This window comes from Engystomops pustulosus, chromosome 4, assembly GCF_040894005.1.
Source record: "Engystomops pustulosus chromosome 4, aEngPut4.maternal, whole genome shotgun sequence".
Lineage (NCBI taxonomy): Eukaryota > Metazoa > Chordata > Amphibia > Anura > Leptodactylidae > Engystomops > Engystomops pustulosus.
The window spans coordinates 35,860,872-35,888,522 of NC_092414.1; the positions used below are offsets into that span (position 1 = coordinate 35,860,872).

The window sequence follows — 27,651 nt, forward strand, 5'->3', positions numbered from 1 at the left end:
GACAGATTCTCTAACTGGCTACTTATATTTTCCTTACTAACTTTGGAAATGTAGGGGAAAGGATATTGACACTGTCCTCCTTGATGGCAAGAAAGGTTCTCGTTCTAGCTGCCCATGTGACACTGTGATAGCAAGGATTGAAGTGAAAAGAATCTAAGTAGCAAGATGGTCTGGGGTCAAAAGTAGATAGAAAACAGAACTACTGGAAAGTTAGTAAAAATAAATTTAAGAAATAGATCAATAAAACAGATTATAGATTATCAGGTTGAAGTTGTTCATGTTGATGAAGTTTCTGATGCAGGACATTATTAACAAACACATTAAACCAAAATCTAAATACGTAAATCATAATAAGTCTACTCTATATAGCTAAATGCCCAAGGTTATAAAGCTTTTTTTATTTTTCACCATTAGCCTCTTGATTTATTTTGATGTAAATTGACATTGTCATTTTCTGAGGTATGTTTAATATGGAAAAGTCTCACAGGGAAAGCATCAGTTGTATTATACAGCAGAGAACTGATTCCCCTTCCCAGTAAACTGCATAGAATATTACATGATGCCACTAGGCAGTACAATTTGATCAGCAGACTTGTCCCACAGCCCCCAATATAGGTTTGTGAATTTAAAAACAAAAATGTTCTGCATTTTGGGAGGAAGGTTGCAAAGAAAGGAAATGCAAAAATGGAATACTGCAACAGGTTAACAAGCACAAATTGTGAAATGTCTTTATAGACCACCATTTAAGTTATCCTCATAAACGGCCTACGTTTTATACTTGATTATACCCCCTGCCCATGATATTGTTAGCTAATCCGAGAGCAAAAACAGTACCTTCACAATGACAAGTTACAGGTGAATGGGGTATACCAGAATTAGTTATAACTGATGAATGAACATAACATTGTAGACCTATGAAATAAAAACAGCACTTGTAGCACATCAACTACTTCAGACAGCTGATTGATGGTGTAGCCACTTATTTCACCCTTGTTAGAAATATTGAAGAGGTGAACAATATTTAAATCTTCACAATACCTCTACTTATACAACAATCTCTGAGATACCATGATTATTTATGGTGATATATATCACCATTTTCAACATTGGAGCACAAATGAAAGTAGACAATCCCAAAATCTTTAAGGCAAGGCTAATTTTTTGTGCCCATTTAAAGGGGTATTTCGATGTTATCTAGTTAGTGTCGCTCATTCGTGGCCGTACTCCATTTGACTTTATGGGAGCGCTGACAAGAGCTGAGATTATACACTTGGTGCCCATAGAGCTGAATGAAGAATGACCATGCTTGCACAGCACTTTCTCAATTTCACTCAGCATCAGGAAGGAGGTCAGTCAATTTCTGAGATACGTGCTTCTATCATGTATTTATGACGCGTCCTGTGGATATGTTATGAATTACAATAGGAATACACCTAGAAATATCATTAAGAGATTTTTGAATATTAAGAAATAAATTCATAATAAGATACACCTATCAACATCCCAGAAAATTTACATTTCTAGCAAAACAAACACATAGGTTGACCAAAAAAGATAAGATTATATGTATTGTTGTGATATAGTTATTGTCCAGCAAATTTGTACTTGATTTTTTAATAAAAGGTGTACTTTCTATTGTGGCACCCACTAGCAGCATCGCCTTTTACATTATTTCTATGGTAAGAAAACATCTTCATTAATGAAAGGCTATTATATGTTATAATATGTCATAACTGTTATAGAATTACTTCCCAAAAATATCATTTAACAAAAAAAATATTATAAAACTTACATTATTTGGATCATTCAGTGATTCCCCCTCAGATGAGGCTTCTTGACATAAATCCGTTAATTGAGGATAATGTAAAGGCTGCACAATACTGAAATCCTGTTGCTCTGGGGCTGGAGGTAAATTAGTTTGGTAACTCTGCCCCTGGGGTCCTGGAGGGACCATCCTGACCTCCATGTATTTTAAGGTCCCGTCTGTGTTCAGGTACAGAGCCGGCTGATACTGATCTGTGTACGGTTTGGATTGGGATCCACCAAGAAAACAGCAACTACTGCTGTAATCATAAGTGTCCTTCCTCAGACATCTCACCAATAATATCATGAAGGTGACAAGTGACACCAAGCTGATGGCCACCAGGGAGATGATTAAATACAGAGTCATATCTGATGGGGGTTTAGAATTTGTCAGGAGGTCACCAGATTTTGGTCTTTCCACTATCACCTCATCTGCTATACTGACAAGTACAGTCACTGTGGTGGATAATGGAGGATTCCCCTGATCACTGATAGAAATGACAAGTTGTTGCTCCATGTTCTCCATCTCCTGTAATCCTCGTACAGTTCTCACCTCTCCTGTGTGTTTAGACACTTGGAATGATGAATAATTGATGGGGTCAATGAGAGTAAACACCAACCAGGCATTGTGACCAGAGTCCAGATCCACTGCTGACAGTTTGGTGACCAGATATCCAGCACTTGTAGACTTTGGGATCCTCTCTTGGACAATGAGGTCCTCAGAGTGTTCTGGATACAGCAGAGTGGGGGGATTGTCATTTGTATCCAGAATGAAGATAAAGACGGGAACAGTGGAAGATAACTTTGGAGATCCTGAGTCTTCTACCTTTATGGTGATTTGTAAAACCTGGATCTGCTCATAGTCAAAGGATCGCTGAGCGTATATATTCCCATCATTAGAATGAATATAAACATAGGAGGACACAGAGGAGCCGTCAATCTGACTCTCAACTATGGAGTAAACCAGATCAGAATTCACCCCCTCATCTAGGTCAGTAGCAGATACTGTACATAGAAGAGTCCCGGGGTCACTGTTCTCCTTAATGAAAGCATTATAAGTAGACTGTGTGAAGAGCGGAGCATTATCATTAATATCTGACACACTGAGGGTGACGCTTGTCTTACTGTATAGAGGAGGAGACCCTAAATCAGAGGCTGTCAGCTCTATAGTGTATTGTGGGGTCTCCTCTCTATCCAGATTCCCATCTGTCACCAATGCATAGCGGCTTTTCATATGTTGTATTCTAAAAGGCACATTTGGTGATAAATCTAGTTTTATCTCACCATTTTTCCCAGAATCCTTGTCTCTTACATTTATAAATCCTACAACATCACCTGATGGGGCATTTTCTGGAACATTATGAACTGCTGCAGTAAATGTTATTTCTGGGAGATTATCATTAACATCTACTATCTCAATTTGAACTTTACAGTTTCCCTTTAATTTAGGAAATCCTTTGTCTTTGCCATTTATAAATAACTCAAAGAAGTTCTTTTCTTCATAATCCACCAACCCATCAATATAAATCTCACCATTTTGTTCATTTAGAGAAAAAATTTCTCTAACAGATTTGGATGTATGTCCATCAAAAGAAAATTCTATTTCTCCATTTGCTCCGTCATCCTGATCTGTGGCGTTCAGTGTTAATATGACGGTTTTCAATGGGAGATTCTCCCTAATACTGATCTTATAAAGCGACTGATTAAAGACTGGAGGATTATCATTAATATCTAATACAACTATTCTTATCCTGCAGCTCCCTGATCTGGCTGGTTCTCCTCCATCTATAGCTGTGAGGATCAGGTTATGCTCCTGTTTTTCTTCTCTATCTAAAACCTTTTCTAGTATCAGCTGAGGGATGAGTGTTCCGTCCTTAAGATTGTTCACAGACAATGAGAAATAAGGATTTGTATTCAGTGTATACTGACTGACTCCATTCACACCAACATCTAGATCCTGTGCTTTATCTAGGGAAAATTGGGAACCAGGACTTGTTACTAATTCTGTGACTTCTATTATTTGTTCATCAGATGAGAATGTGGGAGAATTATCATTAATATCCAGAATCTCTATTTCTAGACTATAAAGCTGCACAGGATTCTCAGCCACAACCTCTAACTGCAGTAAACAGCGGGGACTAGATCCACACAGACGCTCCCTATCAATCCTCTCCTTCACAGACAACCCTCCATTTGCCTGATTTACAGTGAAATATTTTTGGTATTTGTCAGATCTCAGATGTATCCTGCGCTGGGAGAGATCTGCACGTTTTATCCCCAGATCCTGAGCTACATTTCCTACCAATGTCCCTGGATCAGACTCCTCAACAATAGAATAACGGAGCTGCCCAGAGACCCAGCCCCAGCTACAAAGGAGAAAGGAGCAGACTACTTGCCATTTCCAGCTCTGACAAAAGCCTCTGATGTCCATATCTTAAATGATTGTCTTGATATCTGATGTCATGTAGATCCTGTGTAATCCAAGCTACATGAGGGTTATATTATCTGTCCATATTCCCAAAAAGATAATCCATATAAAGGAAACATCCAGAGCGATCTCATCCGCACGGCAGCTCTTCTTTGTGTGAGAGAAACGATGGGAGGGTGAATCACTGAGCCAGGGGGAGGAGAGCGCAGAGCTGATACAAGCAGCTTCTCTAGTATTACTGCAATATGTGACTGGAAGACAACACTGCCCTCTGCTGGCTAATACTGAGAATTCATTTCAGTAAAAGACAAAGGTAGAAAGCACCTAAACTAAAAAATACTATAGGAATTTTTAAAGACTTTTCTCTAGCACCAAATGTTGTATTCCTATTAAATTCAGTGCAATTCTGTAAGCTCATCAAATTATTGCATATATTAAGGAGTTTAAATGAACTAGTTTGCTTATTTCAATTATTTTGATTTATTGTATATTAGCTTATATATGGTATTTGTTTTATGATATATATATATGTGTGTGTGTTTGTGTGTGTCTTATAGGTATATTAGATGATATGAGTATAATTCTTATTATATCCTAATTAAATCATTTTATTTTGAGCTTCAAAATGCACCACAACATATTTGGTCTCAAATCTAGGTCACAGTCTATGAAAATCTATGGGAATGTATGTGTCTCACAGATGGACATCACAACTTCTTGTACAATGTGGTTTCTACAAGAGAACAGATATTTCTAGCACGGCTGCTGATGATGAAAATTAATAAAATCACCTTAATGATTGTATACTTTTTGTCTTTTACCTTAGTATGAAAACGTAGAGTTGAAGAATTTTTAGAGTGCAAAGCTTTTCTACTTGCTGATGGCAACCAATGAGAGCTCAGTTTGTATTTAAAAACTGCTGCAGGAAAATGAGAACTGAGCTCTGATTGGTTGCCATGCACAGCTTGAACAGTTTTGTTCTCAAACACTACTGATAAATCTCGCCCCATGTCTTTGTATGTCCAAGGTTCTGAAAGATTTCAATATTTCACCATAAACTTCTTGATGCATTCTGATTTACAGCTCCACCATAATTTGTCAAGGGGTGTTCAATCCTCTCCATACAGAGAATGTGTCAGCTGTTTTAAACAACAGATACCTGGTTTTAATTGAGGCGCTGACATTAAACATGGCAGGTAAGATGTTAGACACATTTTAAAAAAAGATACACAGCAGTTGCAATATAATTTGGGACAGTGGTGGCGAACCTATGGCACTGGTGCCAGAGGTGGCACTCAGAGCCCTTTCTGTGGGCACTCAGGCCATCATCCCAGGACAGAGTTCACCAAAAAGGACCAAATCCATTAAATCTTCCTGCAGTCCTAGGCAACTTATGAGATGCTGCGCTCGGCGCTATTTTACAGAGACACTTCATTGGCTGTTTGGAACTGCTTGAAAAGTAAGAAGGTGTTAAAAGAACTGCATTATCTTTGTGGTCCTCCTGCTGGACCCACCTTTGTTCCTAAACAGAGAGATCCTGGAGAGAAGCTACAATGATAGTCTGAATTTGCCACCTTCTTTCAATTGTATTGGTGGCCTCAAGTGGGCGATACAATTAAAAGAGGTGGAAGAACTAATAGCAATAAGTTACTGCTTAATATGGCACATTGGCACATCAGGGCAAATGAGTGGGTTTTGGTTGTAGTTTGGGCACTAGGTCTCTAAAAGGTTCGCCATCACTGATTTAGGAGCTCCCCATGATGTTCTTGGGAGTGCTGAACCGCTGTCATAATAGACTCTATAAGGCTCTTTGGCCTGTGTGTTCGACATAACCTATTGTAACCTATTACAGTCTGCAAGAAGCAAAATGTAACAGATTAACAATGTATAACAAATATACTGTAATACGGTGTATTTTATTAAAGAAAAGGGTTTGAGAACAAACCTTTCCTAGTTGCTCATCACAACCTAACATAGCTCAGCTTTCATTTTCTAACAGCAGTTTATAAAATGAAATCCGAGGTCTGTTATTAAAAAAAAGTTAGGCAGTTCTGTACATTGTAGCAATATGTTAATATGGAAAAATGTTTTATTCTTTGCAAGTTAAAAAGAAAATTGTAAAGACAAAATATATATAATACATTTGTTAAGTCATTGACTGTACTAACCTAACGATTCCCAAAGGGATTTGAAGTTTAGGCCACACATTGAAAGCCATAAAAAATCAGACCATCAAAAAGTTTTTGTTCATTCCATAGTATTGGGAATATTTCTACCTTCCCAGTATACTGCTCTGGAAATTAAATGGTGCAAATAGGAATAAAGGTTTCTCCAGCACAACACAAAATAATCACCATCATCATATTAAATGTTGTATATTATTACAATTGATACACATGTTACTGTTTTAAAATCCAAATGCAAAAACTGTTCCTTCACAATGTCAAGCTAAAGGTGAAGTGGTATACCGGGATTAGTTAGAATATCTGAAAAATAAGCATGGGATTTTTCACTTACAAGGTGAGAGCAGCATATTCACACTGGCCGTCAGATAAATATGTCGCAAGCGCGTTTAACTGAGTGCTCCAGAAAAAAAACAGGGGCACTCAGATGAAGTACTTTGGATGCCCGCAGGCTGTGCCAGATTCATGAAAATCGTGCTTCAGTCTTCATGAATCTTGCACATTCTGCAGGATAGTGAGGCAAACTATACTACGTGTAGTTTTCCCCACTATTAATACATATGGCCCAATAAGTGAAAACTTATGATGATCTAAATTTTGCATGGAAAAACTCAAGCTTTCTCTCTTTCAATACGACAGCTGAAATGCATTTAGACAGACCCAAATCTATTATGCCAAGATTAATATTTTTCTCATGTTTTGCAGATAAATCTTTGTACATCTCATTTATCGGCTTTGAACTAGTATTAGGATAAAGTAAAGGGTATAAGGTCAACCTTGAATATTCCCATTTCTAGATCACAATGTAAGCACAGTCAGCTAATGAGATTTATCTCATTTATGAAGTTGAAGTACTGTACACAATTCTGTTTCAAACGTAGCAAATTTTAGACAATTGTAAAGTTTCATAAATTATGTCTTTGGCGAACAGATTTTTTTGTTTCATGTGGAGAATTTTTCATTTTTTAAAAAAAGAATCTTATTGTAAGGCCTCTTGATCACAAAAGTGTGTGAATACGGCCTCAAACAACGATAGATATGTGCCTCTCACCCCCCCCCCATTCAATAAAAAGACATCAAGGAATTAAATCTGCTCTATGATTTGTGCCACGGTCGGTTTGCATGATCATGGTGTAGTGAGACACGATGGATACACCACACTGTGAACGATGCCTCACAGAAGGCTATGGGGCCTTGAGTTTGTATTGCGCTCACAGCCAGTGTAAAAATGGTTCAGTGCATGAGCCCAATGACTGTCTAACTTTAGAACAAAGACATGAATTGTAAAGCTTAACCAATATAATAAATATAATAATACAGCAATATATTATATGGTATTATAATATGATATTAATATAGTATATATCTCTCGTAGTAAAATAATAAATAAAAGATGATGTAGTTTACATGACTTGTGACTCATATTTTTGAAGTACATAATAACTGAAGACAAACATATAACAGCAACAAGGTACACAAACTGGAACAAGGATCATCATCAGTCCGACACAATAGCCAATAACAATCATCTTCATCTCCACTTTCAGTAAATAACTAATATTGTTTCTGGAGGGTATGTTAGAAAAGTTAAATAATTTTCCATTATACTTTCTGTATCAATTCCTCACCATTTTCTCATCTCTGCTTGGTGTCCTTCGAAAGAAAGCTGTTATGTTTACTCTCAGTAGGTAGAAATCTGTTCATGGTCTGTGATGAACATATACACTCACCAGCCACTTTATTAGGTACACCTGTCCAACTGCTCGTTAACACTTAATTTCTAATCAGCCAATCACATGGCAGCAACTCAGTGAATTTAGGCATGTAGACATGGTCAAGACAATCTCCTGCAGTTCAAACCAAGCATCAGTATGGGGAAGAAAGGTGATTTGAGTGCCTTTGAACGTGGCATGGTTGTTGGTGCCAGAAGGGCTGGTCTGAGTATTTCAGAAACTGCTGATCTACTGGGATTTTCATGCACAACCATCTCTAGGGTTTACAGAGAATGGTCCGAAAAAGAAAAAACATCCAGTGAGTGGCAGTTCTGTGGGCGGAAATGCCTTGTTGATGCCAGAGGTCAGAGGAGAATGGGCAGACTGGTTCTAGCTGATAGAAAGGCAACAGTGACTCAAATCACCACCCGTTACAACCAAGGTAGGCAGAAGAGCATCTCTGAACGCACAGTACGTTGAACTTTGAGGGCTACAGCAGCAGAAGACCACACCGGGTGCCACTCCTTTCAGCTAAGAACAGGAAAACTGAGGCTACAATTTGCACAAGCTGAGGCTACAATTTGCACAAGCTCATCGAAATTGGACAGTAGAAGATTGGAAAAACGTTGCCTGGTCTGATGAGTCTCGATTTCTGCTGCGACATTCGGATGGTAGGGTCAGAATTTGGCGTCAACAACATGGAAGCATGGATCCATCCTGCCTTGTATCAGCGGTTCAGGCTGGTGGTGGTGGTGTCATGGTGTGGGGAATATTTTCTTGGCACTCTTTGGGCCCCTTGGTACCAATTGAGCATCGTTGCAACGCCACGGCCTACCTGAGTATTGTTGCTGACCATGTCCATCCATTTATGACCACAATGTACCCAACATCTGATGGCTACTTTCAGCAGGATAATGCCCCATGTCATAAAGCTGCAATCACCTCAGACTGGTTTCTTGAACATGACAATGAGTTCACTGTACTCAAATGGCCTCCACAGTCACCAGATCTCAATCCAATAGAGCATCTTTGGGATGTGGTGGAACAGGAGATTCGCATCATGGATGTGCAGCCGACAAATCTGCGGCAACTGTGTGATGCCATCATGTCAATATGGACCAAAATCTCTGAGGAATGCTTCCAGCACCTTGTTGAATCTATGCCACAAAGAATTGAGGCAGTTCTGAAGGCAAAAGGGGGTCGAACCCGTTACTAGCATGGTGTACCTAATAAAGTGGCCGGTGAGTGTAGGTGCACGAGCTGTTAGTATCAGAAGGCTCTGCTAATATCAGCGTGTGTACCTGAGTGTCCCTCACAAGACAGCTTTCTATCCCCTGGAAGTAGTGTCCACTAACATATAAGTTTTCCATCGAAGAACAGCAAACAGAAATCTAGAAAATCGTAAGGAATTGATAGAGAAAGTTTAATGAACATGATTGGCTTTTGGGCAAGCTCCTGTAAATATTAAAAAAACATAGCTATAAAAGCATTGCTTCCAAGTTAAGTTTAATTTTGGATATGAAGCCTAAATTATGGATTATTAATAAAATAAAATATAACTTACATTGTTTGGGTCATTCAGTGATTCCCCCTCAGATGAGGCTTCTTGACATAAATCCTTTAATTGAGGATAATGTAAAGGCTGCACAATACTGAAATCCTGTTGCTCTGGGGCTGGAGGTAAATTAGTTTGGTAACTCTGCCCCTGGGGTCCTGGAGGGACCATCCTGACCTCCATGTATTTTAAAGTCCCGTCGGTGTTCAGGTACAGAGCCGGCTGATACTGATCTGTGTACGGTTTGGATTGGGATCCACTAAGAAAACAGCAACTACTGCTGTAATCATAAGTGTCCTTCCTCAGACATCTCACCAATAATATCATGAAGGTGACAAGTGACACCAAGCTGATGGCCACCAGGGAGATGATTAAATACAGAGTCATATCTGACGGGGGTTTGGAATTTGTCAGGAGGTCACCAGGTTTTGGTCTTTCCACTATCACCTCATCTGCTATACTGAGAAGTACAGTCACTGTGGTGGATAATGGAGGATTCCCCTGATCACTGATAGAAATGACAAGTTGTTGCTCCATGTTCTCCATCTCCTGTAATCCTCGTACAGTTCTCACCTCTCCTGTGTGTTTAGACACTTGGAATGATGAATAATTGATGGGGTCAATGAGAGAAAACACCAACCAGGCATTGTGACCAGAGTCCAGATCCACTGCTGACAGTTTGGTGACCAGATATCCAGCACTTGTAGACTTTGGGATCCTCTCTTGGACAATGAGGTCCTCAGAGTGTTCTGGATACAGCAGAGTGGGGGGATTGTCATTTGTATCCAGAATGAAGATAAAGACGGGAATAGTGGAACATAACTGTGGAGATCCGGAGTCTTCTACCTTTATGGTGATTTGTAAAACCTGGATCTGCTCATAGTCAAAGGATCGCTGAGCGTATATATTCCCATCATTAGAATGAATGTAAACATAGGAGGACACAGAGGAGCCGTCAATCTGACTCTCAACTATGGAGTAAACCAGATCAGAATTCACCCCCTCATCTAGGTCAGTAGCAGATACTGTACATAGAAGAGTCCCGGGGTCACTGTTCTCCTTAATGAAAGCATTATAAGTAGACTGTGTGAAGAGCGGAGCATTATCATTAATATCTGACACACTGAGGGTGACGCTTGTCTTACTGTATAGAGGAGGAGACCCTAAATCAGAGGCTGTCAGCTCTATAGTGTATTGTGGGGTCTCCTCTCTATCCAGATTCCCATCTGTCACCAATGCATAGCGGTTTTTCATCTGTTGTATTCTAAAAGGCACATTTGGTGATAGATCCAGCTTTATCTCTCCATTTTTGCCAGAATCCTTGTCTCTTACATTTATAAATCCTACAACATCACCTGAGGGAGCATTTTCTGGAACATCATTAACTGTTATAGTAAATGCTATTTCTGGGAGATTATCATTGACATCTTCTATCTCAATTTGAACTTTACAGTTTCCCTTTAATTTAGGAAATCCTTTGTCTTTGCCATTTATAAATAACTCATAGAAATTCTTTTCTTCAAAATCTACCAACCCATCAATATAAATCTCTCCATTTTGTTCATTTAGGGAAAATATTTCTCTAGCAGATTTGGATGTATGTCCATCAAAAGAAAATTCTATCTCTCCATTTGCTCCGTCATCCTGATCTGTGGCATTCAGTGTTAATATGACGGTTTTCAATGGGAGATTCTCCCTAATACTGATCTTATAGACCGACTGATTAAAGACTGGAGGATTATCATTAATATCTAATACAACTATTCTTATCCTGCAGCTCCCTGATCTGGCTGGTTCTCCTCCATCTATAGCTGTGAGGATCAGGTTATGCTCCTGTTTTTCTTCTCTATCTAAAACCTTTTCTACTATCAGCTGAGGGATGAGTGTTCCGTCCTTGCGACTCTTTACAGACAATGAGAAATAAGGATTTGTATTCAGTGTATACTGACTGACTCCATTCACACCAACATCTAAATCTTCTGCAATCTCAAGAGAAAATTGAGCTCCAGGATATGCTAATAATTCTGTGATCTCTATATTATGAGCATTGGATGAGAATGTGGGAGAATTATCATTAATATCCAGAATCTCTATTTCTAGACTATAAAGCTGCACAGGATTCTCAGCCACAACCTCTAACTGCAGTAAACAGCGGGGACTAGATCCACACAGACGCTCCCTATCAATCCTCTCCTTCACAGACAACCCTCCATTTGCCTGATTTACAGTGAAATATTTTTGGTATTTGTCAGATCTCAGATGTATCCTGCGCTGAGAGAGATCTGCACGTTTTATCCCCAGATCCTGAGCTACATTTCCTACCAATGTCCCTGGATCAGACTCCTCAACAATAGAATAACGGAGCTGCCCAGAGACCCAGCCCCAGCTACAAAGGAGAAAGGAGCAGACTACTTGCCATTTCCAGCTCTGACAAAAGCCTCTGATGTCCATATCTTAAATGATTGTCTTGATATCTGATGTCATGTAGATCCTGTGTAATCCAAGCTACATGAGGGTTATATTATCTGTCCATATTCCCAAAAAGATAATCCATATAAAGGAAACATCCAGAGCGATCTCATCCGCACGGCAGCTCTTCTTTGTGTGAGAGAAACGATGGGAGGGTGAATCACTGAGCCAGGGGGAGGAGAGCGCAGAGCTGATACAAGCAGCTTCGCTAGTATTACTGCAATACATGACTGCAGGATAAGACTGCCCTCTGCTGGCCAATAATGTAAATTTGAGGAAACTAGCAAAGACCAGATTAACCACAAATGTTTTTTTTGTAGCCTTAAATGTTTTTAAGGCTAGGTATATATTCCAGTGCGATACAGTACACCAAGCACTTATAAATATATTGAATCTTAAGTTTAGTTTGTATATTTTTTTTAAAACATAGTAACACCAAATAATCTTATTGGTATTGAATAATCTTCAATACAGAAATAGAAGTTTCTGAATCGTATCTGTAGTATATGTTTTAAATCCTTTACAAAAATTATGTTTTTTTTAAGGAGAAAAAGGAGTCACAAGTGACCAACTACCTTATAACAGTGTCAAAAACAAGAAAAGTAGAGAATGATATACTGTATATTTCAGATCATTTAAGAAAATATTAAAACAGCTCTTTCTCTTCCAGGTTATTGTTTGGTTCACATTTTCAAAACATTTTTACTTCTTCACGTTTAAGCAAAATATTTCCTACAACTTCCCCAATGTGTTGGAGAAACTGAGGCGGCAGAGGTTCCCTACTGCACATTCTATCGTCATGCCCAGTAATACAATCACTTTGGCAAGAAGCATATAGAATACTGTCCACCTTATTTAAAACAACCATACTGTTTTCCCCTGCTTTGGCCTTGCTTTTGATAGGAATGGTTAAACTCCCTCAACCCTATAGAGTGGTAACCACACACACCCTTATGGCCACTGAGCTTATAACTAGACATTGGAAAGAGATAAACTCCCCCAACATATATGAGGTAGTGAACCAAATGAACACCAACTGCATTTATGAAAAATACATACATCTCCAAGAAAACAGATACCACAAATTTAAAAAAGATTGTGACTTATGGATAGAGAGCCCTTACCACCAAGAGTAAATTTTGAGTTTTCTCAGGTCACTGTTGTTATTGTTACTGTTTTTGTGTTTATGACGGTTTACATGTTAACCTATGTCCAATATGCCTTTGAATGATATCCAATATAATATTTGATTGTATTATTAATGTCAGCTTTAACATACAGAACATATCTATGCAAATTTAACCTGTACCAAAGCAGAGAGAAATCTAGCAACAAGACTCAAGGTGATGGACTGTAAATAAAATTAAAATAACCTGCTTTCGCTAAAACAAGAATCCCAATGTACACATTTTTATGTTGGAATATTATATGCATGTTTATGAAAAAATAAATAAAAACAAGTTTAAAAAAAAAACAAAAAAACATTTTGAGCTTAGCTTTAGATATACAAAAATCTATCTAGTTATGGTCCAATAGCTCTCAAGTTGTTAAACAGATTCTCAAGTCACTTTTATTTTAAACGCAGAATTAACCAGAGAATAAGAGCTTGACAAAGTCGCAACTAAATTTCTGTAAACTAGTGTCAGGCCCTTATCTGATTACTGCTGTGTACTGGACATTTCTGCTGCTATACAGGAATAAATGACATCAGGTGTGTGTTATGGCATGTATACAGCTACCATGTGTACAACACATTAACATGAACAAAACTTTGTAGTAACTAAAAAAATCACCTAAAGTCAGTAGTAAGAGCATCTCACTCTAATTGTTATCTCCCAGAACACTGCTATTCCTGCCAGGGATGCTACTCTTTCTGTTAGATCATTATGAGAGTAAATTTGTTATTGTTTTGTTATGAAGGGTGAAACTACAGAACTTGTGAAGTAATGAAAAAAGAAACACTGATGCTCTGGGTATTGAAGACAAGAAAAATATGTGCCAACTGCCTCATTAGTATACGGATAAAACTGAGAATATCATAGTAATGGAATAATGGACATAAATAATAAAGGTATGTAGCAAATAACAGTGCTTTATTCTTTGAGACGCTAACAGCATCTTATAATGCTTGGTTGAGCTGGAAAACTCCCATGAAATATGATTGAAGAAATGAGATTTTACAACATGCATGACTACAATTTAAGCATAGTCAGAAATGGATTATATATTTCTGACTCTATATAACTTATTTTAGACTGTCTATAAGTCTACTTATTCGACAAATTAGACAGGATAAGTAAACCTGAGCCAATGTCTAATATGTGGAATAAGAATAGATGAAGTATACATGGAAGAATTTCTACACAACTGATTTTAATTTAAAATTAAATATTTAGTGAGACCAAATATAATAATAATAATAATCTTTGTTTATATAGCGCCATCAAATTCCGTAGCGCTTTACAAATCATAGGCTACATATACAAATATAATATCACATTACAGAGTACAAACAGTCATATGGAAATATAATGCTCGTAAATTATAAAATCAATAGTTTTTCATTGTTTAAAATAGCGTTTAGGTCAATTTTGCCCCATACCAGCCTCTTACATCCTAATGGAAAAACAGTTTACATCATTACTTGCATCAAGTATTGCCAACCAATTATGACAATAAAAAATGTGTATCTATTGTAGCTATACTTATTGTAAATGACATAATTTCAAGACTATTGACGAAGAAACCTAACTTACTTTGTTTGGATCATTGAGTGATTCCCCCTCAGATGAGGCTTCTTGACATAAATCCTTTAGTTGAGGATAATGTAAAGGCTGCACAATACTGAAATCCTGTTGCTCTGGAGCTGGAGGTAAATTAGCTTGGTAACTCTGCCCCTGGGATCCTGGAGGGACCATCCTGACCTCCATGTATTTTAAGGTCCCGTCTGTGTTCAGGTACAGAGCCGGCTGATACTGATCTGTGTACGGTTTGGATTGGGATCCACCAAGAAAACAGCAACTACTGCTGTAATCATAAGTGTCCTTCCTCAGACATCTCACCAATAATATCATGAAGGTGACAAGTGACACCAAGCTGATGGCCACCAGGGAGATGATTAAATACAGAGTCATATCTGATGGGGGTTTGGAATTTGTCAGGAGGTCACCAGGTTTTGGTCTTTCCACTATCACCTCATCTGCTATACTGAGAAGTACAGTCACTGTGGTGGATAATGGAGGATTCCCCTGATCACTGATAGAAATGACAAGTTGTTGCTCCATGTTCTCCATCTCCTGTAATCCTCGTACAGTTCTCACCTCTCCTGTGTGTTTAGACACTTGGAAGGATGAATAATTGATGGGGTCAATGAGAGTAAACACCAACCAGGCATTGTGACCAGAGTCCAGATCCACTGCAGACAGTTTGGTGACCAGATATCCAGCACTTGTAGACTTTGGGATCCTCTCTTGGACAATGAGGTCCTCAGAGTGTTCTGGATACAGCAGAGTGGGGGGATTGTCATTTGTATCCAGAATGAAGATAAAGACGGGAACAGTGGAAGATAACTGTGGAGATCCTGAGTCTTCTACCTTTATGGTGATTTGTAAAACCTGGAGCTGCTCATAGTCAAAGGATCGCTGAGCGTATATATTCCCATCATTAGAATGAATGTAAACATAGGAGGACACAGAGGAGCCGTCAATCTGACTCTCAACTATGGAGTAAACCAGATCAGAATTCACCCCCTCATCTAGGTCAGTAGCAGATACTGTACATAGAAGAGTCCCGGGGTCACTGTTCTCCTTAATGAAAGCATTATAAGTAGACTGTGTGAAGAGCGGAGCATTATCATTAATATCTGACACACTGAGGGTGACGCTTGTCTTACTGTATAGAGGAGGAGACCCTAAATCAGAGGCTGTCAGCTCTATAGTGTATTGTTGGGTCTCCTCTCTATCCAGATTCCCATCTGTCACCAATGCATAGCGGCTTTTCATCTGTTGTATTCTAAATGGCAAATTTGGTGATAGATCCAGCTTTATCTCTCCATTCTCCCCAGAATCCTTGTCTCTTACATTTATAAATCCTACAACATCCCCAGATGGAGCATTTTCTGGAATATCACCAGCTACTAAAGTGAATGTAATTTCTGGGGGATTATCATTTGCATCTTTTATTTCCACTTGAATTATACAGCTGCCCTTTAATTTAGGAAATCCTTTGTCTTTGCCATTTATAAATAACTCATAGAAATTCTTTTCTTCAAAATCCACCAACCCATTAACATAAATCTCCCCATTTTGTTCATTTAGAGAAAAAATTTCTCTGGAAAATTCAGACGTGTGACCATCAAAAGAAAATTCTATCTCTCCATTTGCTCCGTCATCCTGATCTGTGGCGTTCAGTGTTAATATGACGGTTTTCAATGGGAGATTCTCCCTAATACTGATCTTATAAACCGACTGATTAAAGACTGGAGGATTATCATTAATATCTAATACAACTATTCTTATCCTGCAGCTCCCTGATCTGGCTGGTTCTCCTCCATCTATAGCTGTGAGGATCAGGTTATGTTCCTGTTTTTCTTCTCTATCTAAAACCTTTTCTAGTATCAGCTGAGGGATGAGTGTTCCGTCCTTACGATTCTTCACAGACAATGAGAAATAAGGATTTGTATTCAGTGTATACTGACTGACTCCATTCACACCAACATCTAAATCCTTTGCAATATTTAGGGAAAATTGAGCCCCTGGACCTGCAAATATTTCTGTGATCTCAATGGTATCTGCATCAGATGAGAATGTGGGAGAATTATCATTAATATCCAGAATCTCTATTTCTAGACTATAAAGCTGCACAGGATTCTCAGCCACAACCTCTAACTGCAGTAAACAGCGGGGACTAGATCCACACAGACGCTCCCTATCAATCCTCTCCTGCACAGACAACCCTCCATTTGCCTGATTTACAGTGAAATATTTTTGGTATTTGTCAGATCTCAGATGTATCCTGCGCTGAGAGAGATCTGCACGTTTTATCCCCAGATCCTGAGCTACATTTCCTACCAATGTCCCTGGATCAGACTCCTCAACAATAGAATAACGGAGCTGCCCAGAGACCCAGCCCCAGCTACAAAGGAGAAAGGAGCAGACTACTTGCCATTTCCAGCTCTGACAAAAGCCTCTGATGTCCATATCTTAAATGATTGTCTTGATATCTGATGTCATGTAGATCCTGTATAATCCAAGCTACATGAGGGTTATATTATCTGTCCATATTCCCAAAAAGATAATCCATATAAAGGAAACATCCAGAGCGATCTCATCCGCACGGCAGCTCTTCTTTGTGTGAGAGAAACGATGGGAGGGTGAATCACTGAGCCAGGGGGAGGAGAGCGCAGAGCTGATACAAGCAGCTTCTCTAGTATTACTGCAATATGTGACTGGAGGACAAGACTGCCCTCTGCTGGCTAAAAAAGGAAACTAGAGAACTCAATCAGAGCCAAGCTTTGAACAGACATTTTTGAAAAATGTACAAATATATCAAACGTAATTCTGTGTTAAGAATATACTCAGTTCTATTCTTTAAACCTAGCTCTACAGACGCAGAAAATCAAGTAAGACTTTTTAAATGTAAAGCAAATGCAGCAAATAAAAAGCATTGAACACATCACCCGGTGTCGATAACAATCCATCTAGTCCAGGGGTAGGGAACCTACGGCTCGGGAGCCAGATGTGGCTCTTTTGTTGGCTGCATCTGGCTCTCACTCAGATCTTTAATAAATAGTGATGGCTGCTGTGTGTCTTAGACTGATCACTGGACACGGGCAGCAATATTACCGCCGCCTACGTCCTTTGTACGACCCAGGTGCCATCGTCTAAGTCTGGGTCAAAGAGAAGAGTGTGGGAGTGATGAGGAGCTGGCTGCAGGGCGCGCTGGTAAGTGAATAATCTTTTTTTTTTTTTTTTTTTTTTTGCTGTGGCTACCTATCTACTGGTCTGGGGTCGCAATGGGAGGTCAACCCTTGGGAAGAAAACACTGTGGAAAGCTTCCTCATAGGCATGAAGCACTAAGATCCGACGGGCAATACTGCGAGCCGCCGGGCTTTATAGTAACCCGGGAAGTGGGCAGCGGCGCACTAGCCCTTTAAATCTGCGAGTGCCGGTGCGCTGGCCAGCCGGGACGGGAGCCGGAAAGTGGTGAGCTCGGAAAGGGGAGGGGCACGAGACCTAGATCGCAGGGGCACCCGTAACACTGGGGTTACCTATCTACATAGGGACATGTGCATATGGTACGGCTCATACGGAATAACATTTTAAAATATGTGGCGTTCATGGCTCTCTCAGCCAAAAAGGTTCCTGACCCCTGATCTAGTCCATTCTAGCAAAGAAATCAAACCATAGATGTTTTGTATTTTAAGTTATGTGTAATAATGCCAAATGACGAATGGAAAATGTATTGATCACAAGAAGAAAGAAAGAGAGGTATAAAAAGTGATAGAAGGTCAATACCTCAACTGAAATCTATCTGTAACTAGAAATTAATCTGGCTACTTTGTGAAATATAAAATCACATGACTTTAAGTAGATGTTTCATTACCAAGGAACAACTGTAGTAGCCACACAGTCATCGTGCAAAAAAACCCCAGAAAGATTCATCAAATGTACACGAAAATCAGGGGGGCTACTAACAATGCACACCAGAATAACCAATTATATATTACAAAAAATTGACTTTGGTAATGGAAGCCCACAAGCAACAAAGATAATAAAATACCTAAAAGTAATCTAAAACATGGTAGTGGTCTGGTATGACTCATTTACCAAAAGGAGATTTCTAAAGGTATCTACACCCTGGATTCTGTATACAAATATACACAATTCAAAGATGTACAGGCGGTCCCCTACTAAAGAACACCTGACTTACAGCTGACCCCTAGTTACAAAAGGACCTCTGGATTTTGGTGATTTACTGTACTTTAGCCCTAGGCTACAATAAACAGCTATAACAGTTATCACAGGTGTCTGTAATGAAGCTTTATTGTGAATCCTGGTTCTTATGACAATCCAAAAGTTTTCAAATCCAATTGTCACAGAGATCAACAAAAAATTTCACTGGGGTTACAATTATAAAGTATACAGTTCCGACTTACATACAAATTCAACTTTAGAACAAACCTACACAACCTATCATGTACGTAACCCAGGGACCACCTGTATTGCGAATATTTGTATACAGCATTCTAGGTGTAGATACCTTTAGATGTACTCCTATTGGTTAGTGAGTTATACCAGACCTCTACCATATTTTTAAATTGCATATATGTATTTTAATATATTAAAATAGTAACATATTGGTGTAACATATTGTTTTTTTAGTCATTACCAAGGTGCCACACAAGAAACGGCAAAACCTGTGAGCTGTCTCAGGCAAGTTATAAGGAGGCAGCAGGAAAAGTTATAACACTGCAGGATTTCTGGAAACAAGTATGCATCTCATTAGAAGGACGCTGTCAGAGGTTCACAAAACAAATCCAAAAAAATATTTGTAGGGGAAAATAGAATTGGAAAATGTTTAGGGTGCCCCTTTACTTTGTATACAAAAATCTCTATACCTAGCTCATATATCCATTGCTGCCATGTGGATTAAGACTTTTGCTCCTTGTATCCAAGAATTTACCAAAAAAGTTAAAAATATCACCCAGTTAGAATAGGGAGTCAATTTATAGGGAAAGTGAAAAAATTGAAAAGTTGTGGGGATGGTGGATGGATAACCTAGGACTCCCGAGTAGAGCCCATGTGGACTTGTGTCTTTCTGTTGGCTCTGGTAAAGTAAAAGTACAGTTGACACAACATTTAGCAATTATAAGTATAATATAGATTTCAGTACTTTTACTGAAATCTATATTATACTTATAATTGCTAAATGTTGTGTCAACTGTTAACTGCTTGGTTTGAGAGCCTCTATCCTTACAGGTGCATGTGTATAGACTCACAATCTCATCCTCTAGCAAGGCTTTTCTGGACTCCTCTTTATCTACTAAGTTGGGGGGTTGTGGGAGTGGGGGGAGTTCCCTTGTAGTGCAAAGAATTTAAAGTCCTCTTGTCTCTTTTATCTAATTGTAAAATAAAATCGGAGAAAATCTCAATAAATATTTTCTGAATAAATAATAAGTGCTTTGGGGGGTCAAATTTACATAGGTATTATAGGTCGTTTTTTAGGATAAGATCAATAACTTTTTTAAAAAATATGCCGACGTTCAGATTTTTAACCTCTTCTAATCACTGCTGGTGCTTGTGGAGGTTACATAATATTGTAGACTTTCAAGGACATGGAACCAACATATAACTAAAGGAAGGTTTTATGAAAAAATGTATCAAGACGTTCCCTATAAAAATAAACCAGAATGCTGAAAATGAAAGACAATGGGGCTTATTTACTAAGGCTCGGAGGATGCATTTTCATTGTTTTTTCCGTCGTTTTCAGGATTTCTGCCACTGTCACACATATAGACATCAGAGCTTGTATAAAGAAACTGCAAAGTATATACCACACATGCTTTCTACAGGGGAACAAACATTTCTAGCACAGCTACTGGTATTAAACAGACACACTGTTATTATAAGAAAGAAAGCCACTCTGGCTGTATACTTATGATCTCTTAGCTAATTTAGAAAATCTAGAGAAGAGGATATTGACAATGTCCTTCTCGAAAGCTGGAATAGTATTGGCTCCAGCTGCCCATGTGATGCTTGGAGGGAAAGGAATCTAAATATCATGATGGTGTGTAATCAGTAGCAGGGAGAAAACTAAATTACTGGTAAGTCAGCAAAAATACACAAAACAAAAATTGCACCTGCACCTTTTCATGTTTTACCATTAACAAGTATGAATTATGATATTATAAAGATCACACCATAAAGAAACAATGACAATGTCAAGTTGTAGGTGAAGGGGTATGCTGGGAATTATTTATCAAATCTGTTGAATAAATATGGTTCATTCATCAGATTAGGTTTAAAGCCTATGAAGAGTAAAAACATTCACAGGTTCAAACAGCCGATCGGTCCGGCTGCCAACTGATGGACCCATGCCATGTGTAGAATGTGGACATATTTTTTTTTAATTCTATGGATGAAATTGTGATGCCTGTGAACAAATATTTAACATAAGTAAAACCAATAAATAGATGGTATAAATTAGATAAGAAAGTATAAAGATGTAGTATCTGTATTGTTGAGCATGTAACTAGGTTTAAGACTGTCAAACCTTGAAAATTATGTTCAATCTGATTTTTTAACATTTTTCAAGAATGGAGAAGAAAAACGATGAGATGAGGTGGTCACGAAATAAGGGAAGTGGTCACACAGGAATCTAAAACAGAACAATTATAGCGCACAACAATAGAGCGCAGAAAATGCTTCTATTCGTACTGCACACAAGTTTTAGAAATGCTTAACTTCCTTTTGGCTACCTATAGAGGCAGCACCATTTAAATAATTAGTGTTTTCTCAGACAAAAAGCATACCATCTTCATAAAAGTTACTATAAGTGTGAAAATCTCAAAACTACATTATAGTAGTCAAACCTAATAATATATCACAGAATTTCTCCTACATTTCAGAACACGTGCCTTAATAAATCGATATAGTGATAAAATATAATATAACTTACATTGTTTGGGTCATTCAGTGAATCCCCCTCAGATGAGGCTTCTTGACATAAATCCTTTAGTTGAGGATAATGTAAAGGCTGCACAATACTGAAATCCTGTTGTTCTGGAGCTGGAGGTAAATTAGTTTGGTAACTCTGCCCCTGGGGTCCTGGAGGGACCATCCTGACCTCCATGTATTTTAAGGTCCCGTCTGTGTTCAGGTACAGAGCTGGCTGATACTGATCTGTGTACGGTTTGGATTGGGATCCACCAAGAAAACAGCAACTACTGCTGTAATCATAAGTGTCCTTCCTCAGACATCTCACCAATAATATCATGAAGGTGACAAGTGACACCAAGCTGATGGCCACCAGGGAGATGATTAAATACAGAGTCATATCTGATGGGGGCTTGGAATTTGTCAGGAGGTCACCAGATTTTGGTCTTTCCACTATCACCTCATCTGCTATACTGACAAGTACAGTCACTGTGGTGGATAATGGAGGGTTCCCTTGATCACTGATAGAAATGACGAGTTGTTGCTCCATGTTCTCCATCTCCTGTAATCCTCGTACAGTTCTCACCTCTCCTGTGTGTTTAGACACTTGGAATGATGAATAATTGATGGGGTCAATGAGAGAAAACACCAACCAGGCATTGTGACCAGAGTCCAGATCCACTGCTGACAGTTTGGTGACCAGATATCCAGCACTTGTAGACTTTGGGATCCTCTCTTGGACAATGAGGTCCTCAGAGTGTTCTGGATACAGCAGAGTGGGGGGATTGTCATTTGTATCCAGAATGAAGATAAAGACGGGAACAGTGGAAGATAACTGTGGAGATCCTGAGTCTTCTACCTTTATGGTGATTTGTAAAACCTGGATCTGCTCATAGTCAAAGGATCTCTGAGTGTATATATTCCCATCATTAGAATGAATGTAAACATAGGAGGACACAGAGGAGCCGTCAATCTGACTCTCAACTATGGAGTAAACCAGATCAGAATTCACCCCCTCATCTAGGTCAGTAGCAGATACTGTACATAGAAGAGTTCTCCTTAATGAAAGCATTATAAGCAGTCTGTGTGAAGAGCGGAGCATTATCATTAATATCTGACACCCTGAGGGTGACGCTTGTCTTACTGTATAGAGGAGGAGACCCTAAATCAGAGGCTGTCAGCTCTATAGTGTATTGTGGGGTCTCCTCTCTATCCAGATTCCCATCTGTCACCAATGCATAGCGGTTTTTCATCTGTTGTATTCTAAAAGGCACATTTGGTGAAAACTCCAGGTTAATCTCACCATTTTTTCCAGAATCCTTGTCTCTTACATTAAGAAATATATGTATAAATATAACTGAAAACAAAGGTGGATTTTCCTTTATTCTGATTTTATAAAGCGACTGATTAAAGACTGGAGGATTATCATTAATATCTAATACAACTATTCTTATCCTGCAGCTCCCTGATCTGGCTGGTTCTCCTCCATCTATAGCTGTGAGGATCAGGTTATGCTCCTGTTTTTCTTCTCTATCTAAAACCTTTTCTAGTATCAGCTGAGGGATGAGTGTTCCATCCTTACGATTCTTCACAGACAAAGAGAAATAATGATTTGTATTCAGTGTATACTGACTGACCCCATTCACACCAACATCAGGATCTTCTGCAGTTTCTAAGGCAAACTGAGATCCAGGACTTGTAAAGATTTCTGTGATTTTAATGATTCGTTCATCAGATGAGAATGTGGGAGAATTATCATTAATATCCAGAATCTCTATTTCTAGACTATAAAGCTGCACAGGATTCTCAGCCACAACCTCTAACTGCAGCAAACAGCGGGGACTAGATCCACACAGACGCTCCCTATCAATCCTCTCCTTCACAATCAAAGCTCCATTCTCTCTGTTTAGGGTAAAATACTTGTCTTTTTCTGCCTCCAAATGTAACCTTCGATAAGAAATTTCCGAATGTTTTACCCCCAGATCCTGAGCTACATTCCCCACCACAGTCCTAGGTTCAGATTCCTATAGAATAACGCAGCTGCCCAGAGACCCAGCCCCAGCTACTAAGGAGAAAGAGATATGCTACTTGCCATTTCCAAGCCTTAGAGCTGCTTCTGTAGTCCATATCTCAATGTTATTCCTTGATATCTTTGATTGCATATATCATTTATAATCCCATTAGCTTGAGATGTGAACAGGCATCATTTGAAAGGAAAAATAAAGAGGTAGCATACAGAATCCACAAGGTTTTCATCGGAGCATCAGCTCCTCTTTGTTAGAGAAAGCAGAATGGGTGGATGTTTCACTGAGCCAGGGGGAGGAGAGCGCAGAGCGAATAACAGCAGTCTTCTTATTTTATTAGAAGACATGCCTGCCCTCTCCTGGCCACAGTGTTAACTTCATCTAGCAAATTAAATTTAACAAATGCAGTCATTTTATTTTTATCGACATACATTATTTTAATCCCTTGCAAAATACAATACTGTAAAAGCATGAGTGTAATATATTATTTAACAAACTGGTAGTTTAAAACAAAAAACAGTAATATCATAAGAATTATTTAGAAATACTAAAAGCAATATTAAAAAAAACACATTTCATTACTTTGGAAAGCAATAACTTTTTAAAGTGTACCTTAGTTTCAATCATATGTAACCCCTCAAAATCATCAATACATTGTATTGCTTTATCCCCTTGGTGACACTACCTGAAAAGGCTCTAGTGAGCATAACCTTTTTTTTGCATGTTTCCTTAAATTTGTTTGCAGTATTTTTTTCAGGACACATAGAGCTGGGTAAAAAGCTAATAAAAGTTTAAACACTTTTTTTTCTTTTTTTCTTTTGGGTTCAAAGTGTAAAAAAAGCCTCTTTTTGTAATTTATAGTACTTTTTTAAAAAATTTTCAAATTAAGTCAAAATGAATAATATTATTGAATTCCCTATTTTGTTTTGGTCCTAAACGAGTTAACAGAGGACGTTAAATTTCTTCATTGTATTTAGAAAAATTTGGGACATGTTTCCTTACACCTGCAATTGGCATATCATTGCTATCAGTGACATTGATCATCCCACAACATAGACAGTTACATGGAAGCATCAGAATTCTAGGGCCACCGCTTGCTACCAAATACTGACAATTGCCTTTTACTTGCAAGAAAACCTACTGAAGCCAAAAACATCAGCATGAAACATTCTGAACATATGCCAAAAAGGCCATCCGTTTGGCTTGTGTTCAGCTGTACACGATTGCATTGTCTGCTGTACTTCCATATACAAATAGACACTTTACAAATATATACCATATGTTACCCGTTTGAGTTTTGGTGGGAATCCATAACCAACATTGCTCACCGTATATACAGTGCTGTAAGTTATGCATTTTCTTTAGACACATCCTCAGCATCTTAAGCAAAGATAAAGGAGTGAACAACATTTTTACAGCTTTTGCCTGCTCTCTATGGTTGGCAAAACTAAGCTAATGATGTTCTACTCACAGCAATGATCCAAAGTCATGAACCTTAAGGAGAAAGAAACCCAGTAGCCAGTGTTAAATGACTCCAAAGTGCCACCAAAGGCAATCTCCACTTAGATCCAGATTTCTATTCCTTACAATGGGCACTCTTGGACCTTAAAGAGTATAGTAAGGCTAACATCAGATATTGGAATACAAACTGGTTGCTACAATAATAAGACAGTGTTAAATGTCAAAATGTAAATTTAGAAATCCAGTAGTGTACCTTAAAATAAAACACATGGACTATAGGATTCAGTCAACTAAAAGGTGCAAACATAATAAGACAAGGGAAAGCATATCTCATACATCATCATCATCATGCCAATAACAGTGCCACCTTATGTTGTCATCAAAAGTGTTTCCAAATATATACAATATGGTAGTACAATGTGAACATTGAAGTATTTTTTTTTGGTTTTGGTCAGCATTTTTCTAATTAGAAACCATAATGGAGTGTCAGATCCATCACATTTAAGGTACTAGCTGTGACTCATTTGCTTTTAATCAGGCTCTTTAGCTATGATGGTCACACTAAGTTTATACAATTTCAACATTTTCAACTTTGCAGCATAATAAGATGTTTATGAAAATCTGGATCTTGTTATCTCTAAAGTAATGTAAACTTTTTCGGTCTATAAATCTCTCCTGATTCTTACTGTCATTTGTGTTAAAAATCTTACTTTCTAGGCTTAGAGATCAATTTTAGTTACTTTCTCTTTATATATATTTAGGAAGCAGCTGGTATCTTTACACAACATCACTTGATCCTTTTGTCTTTCAGAGTGAAATATCCATTCCGCTCATTTATCATCCACTTGTTCCTTTGATTAAAAATATGACTATATTCCCTATATTCTAAAGTTAAATATTCTCTATAATTGAATATTGTAGAAATATAGTAGAAATTATGTTCTATAGGGCTTCACAATTCCATGGCTAACAAATATGTTTAAAGAACATCTATCACCAAGATCAAGGATTGTAAACCAAGCACACTGACATACTTGTGTGCGCCCCATCTATCAGGATCTGCTCTTTTTTAAGCTTCCTATGCCCTTGTTTTAAAGAAAAAAAGCTTTAAAAATGATGCAATTGACACCTATGGAGCCCAGAGACAATTAGGCTCATTTGTATAATCTTAAAAACCAGTGCATAATGAGCTAAAAAGAGCAAATCCAGCAAGAGGGGGTACACACCAGTATGTCAGTGTGCTCGGTTTACAATCCTTGTTCCTGGTGGAAGATTTCCTTTAATTCTTAAATTTTGTATGGTAAACATCCATAAAAGACTCATGCTTAGAGTATGATTCTCTAAGCCAGGGGGAGTGTGTGAAGTGAAAAAAAAGTAAGACATGTCCTAAGTGGGATACATACTCATATTTTTTTTTTGTGCAATAAACATAATTACAGTGAACAATTGTAAATAAATAAATTAAAGAGAACCCGTCATGCAAAATAACCCCCTAATCTTAACAGATTTTCATAAACTGCCATTAGGAAGCATTTCCTCTATCCCTTCATTGCCCCTCTACATGCCTGTAAACCTAAGCAATGAGGTTCTAAAGCAGCCAATCCCTGGCCTGTGGTTGCACGTGGCATTAATTGGTTAACTAGTGTGGTCATTGATGTTACAACATAGAAACAAGCTGAAACTGAAAGACTGGCCTGTTGAGAGACAGAACAGCTAAGTAATACCACTATTATTATTTATAAACCTCCCCCCATGTTGGGTCATTTTGTTTTGTATAATTTTAAATTTGCTTTGATGCAATGTTTCAGGATACTTAACTTACACTGGAACATAATTAAATCATCTTGCTGTCCCTATAATGCCTGGAACAGCAACTAATTGCATCTTTTCAGAATTTCACTCTAAAGTCATGTTGGTAATATCATATAATTAGTCAAGAAGTCATCTACAGGCGGTCCCCTACTTAAGGACACCCGACTTACAGACGACCCATAGTTACAGACGGACCCCTCTGCCCCCTGTGACCTCTGGTGAAGCTCTCTGGCTGCTTTACTATAGTCCCAGACTGCAATGATCAGCTGTAAGGTGTCTGTAATGAAGCTTTATTGATAATTCTTGGTCCAATTACACCAAAAATTTTGAAACTCCAATTGTCACTGGGGCAAAAGAAAAAAAATTGTGTAGAACTTCCATTATAAAATATACAGTTTCGACTTAAACATACAAATTCAACTTAAGAACAAACCTCCAGACCCTATCTTGTACGTAACCCGGGGACTGCCTGTACTGGTAGGAATATCATCATCTAATATAGAAGTATCATATCCTAATATAAAATAGATAGTAATGAAATCTACCAC

At 38.3% G+C, this 27,651-nt stretch overlaps 1 protein-coding gene and 1 pseudogene across 23 annotated transcripts in view; both read right to left on the reverse strand.

Moving 5' to 3' along the window:
* The window catches only part of LOC140126346 (protocadherin gamma-C5-like), a 431,655-nt gene that overhangs the window by 213,638 nt on the left and 190,366 nt on the right, over positions 1-27,651 (reverse strand). The window contains exon 1 of one of the 23 annotated variants that reach the window (XM_072145674.1): positions 14,907-17,499. The exons of the other annotated variants lie outside the window; for them this stretch is intronic. Within the exon in view, the coding sequence (XP_072001775.1) occupies positions 14,907-17,348 (2,442 nt within the window). The 5' untranslated portion in view covers positions 17,349-17,499. Of the gene's footprint in view, positions 1-14,906; positions 17,500-27,651 lie in introns of those variants that run through there. 23 annotated transcript variants of the gene reach the window in all.
* On the reverse strand, positions 9,477-12,331 carry LOC140125837 (protocadherin gamma-C5 pseudogene; annotated as a pseudogene).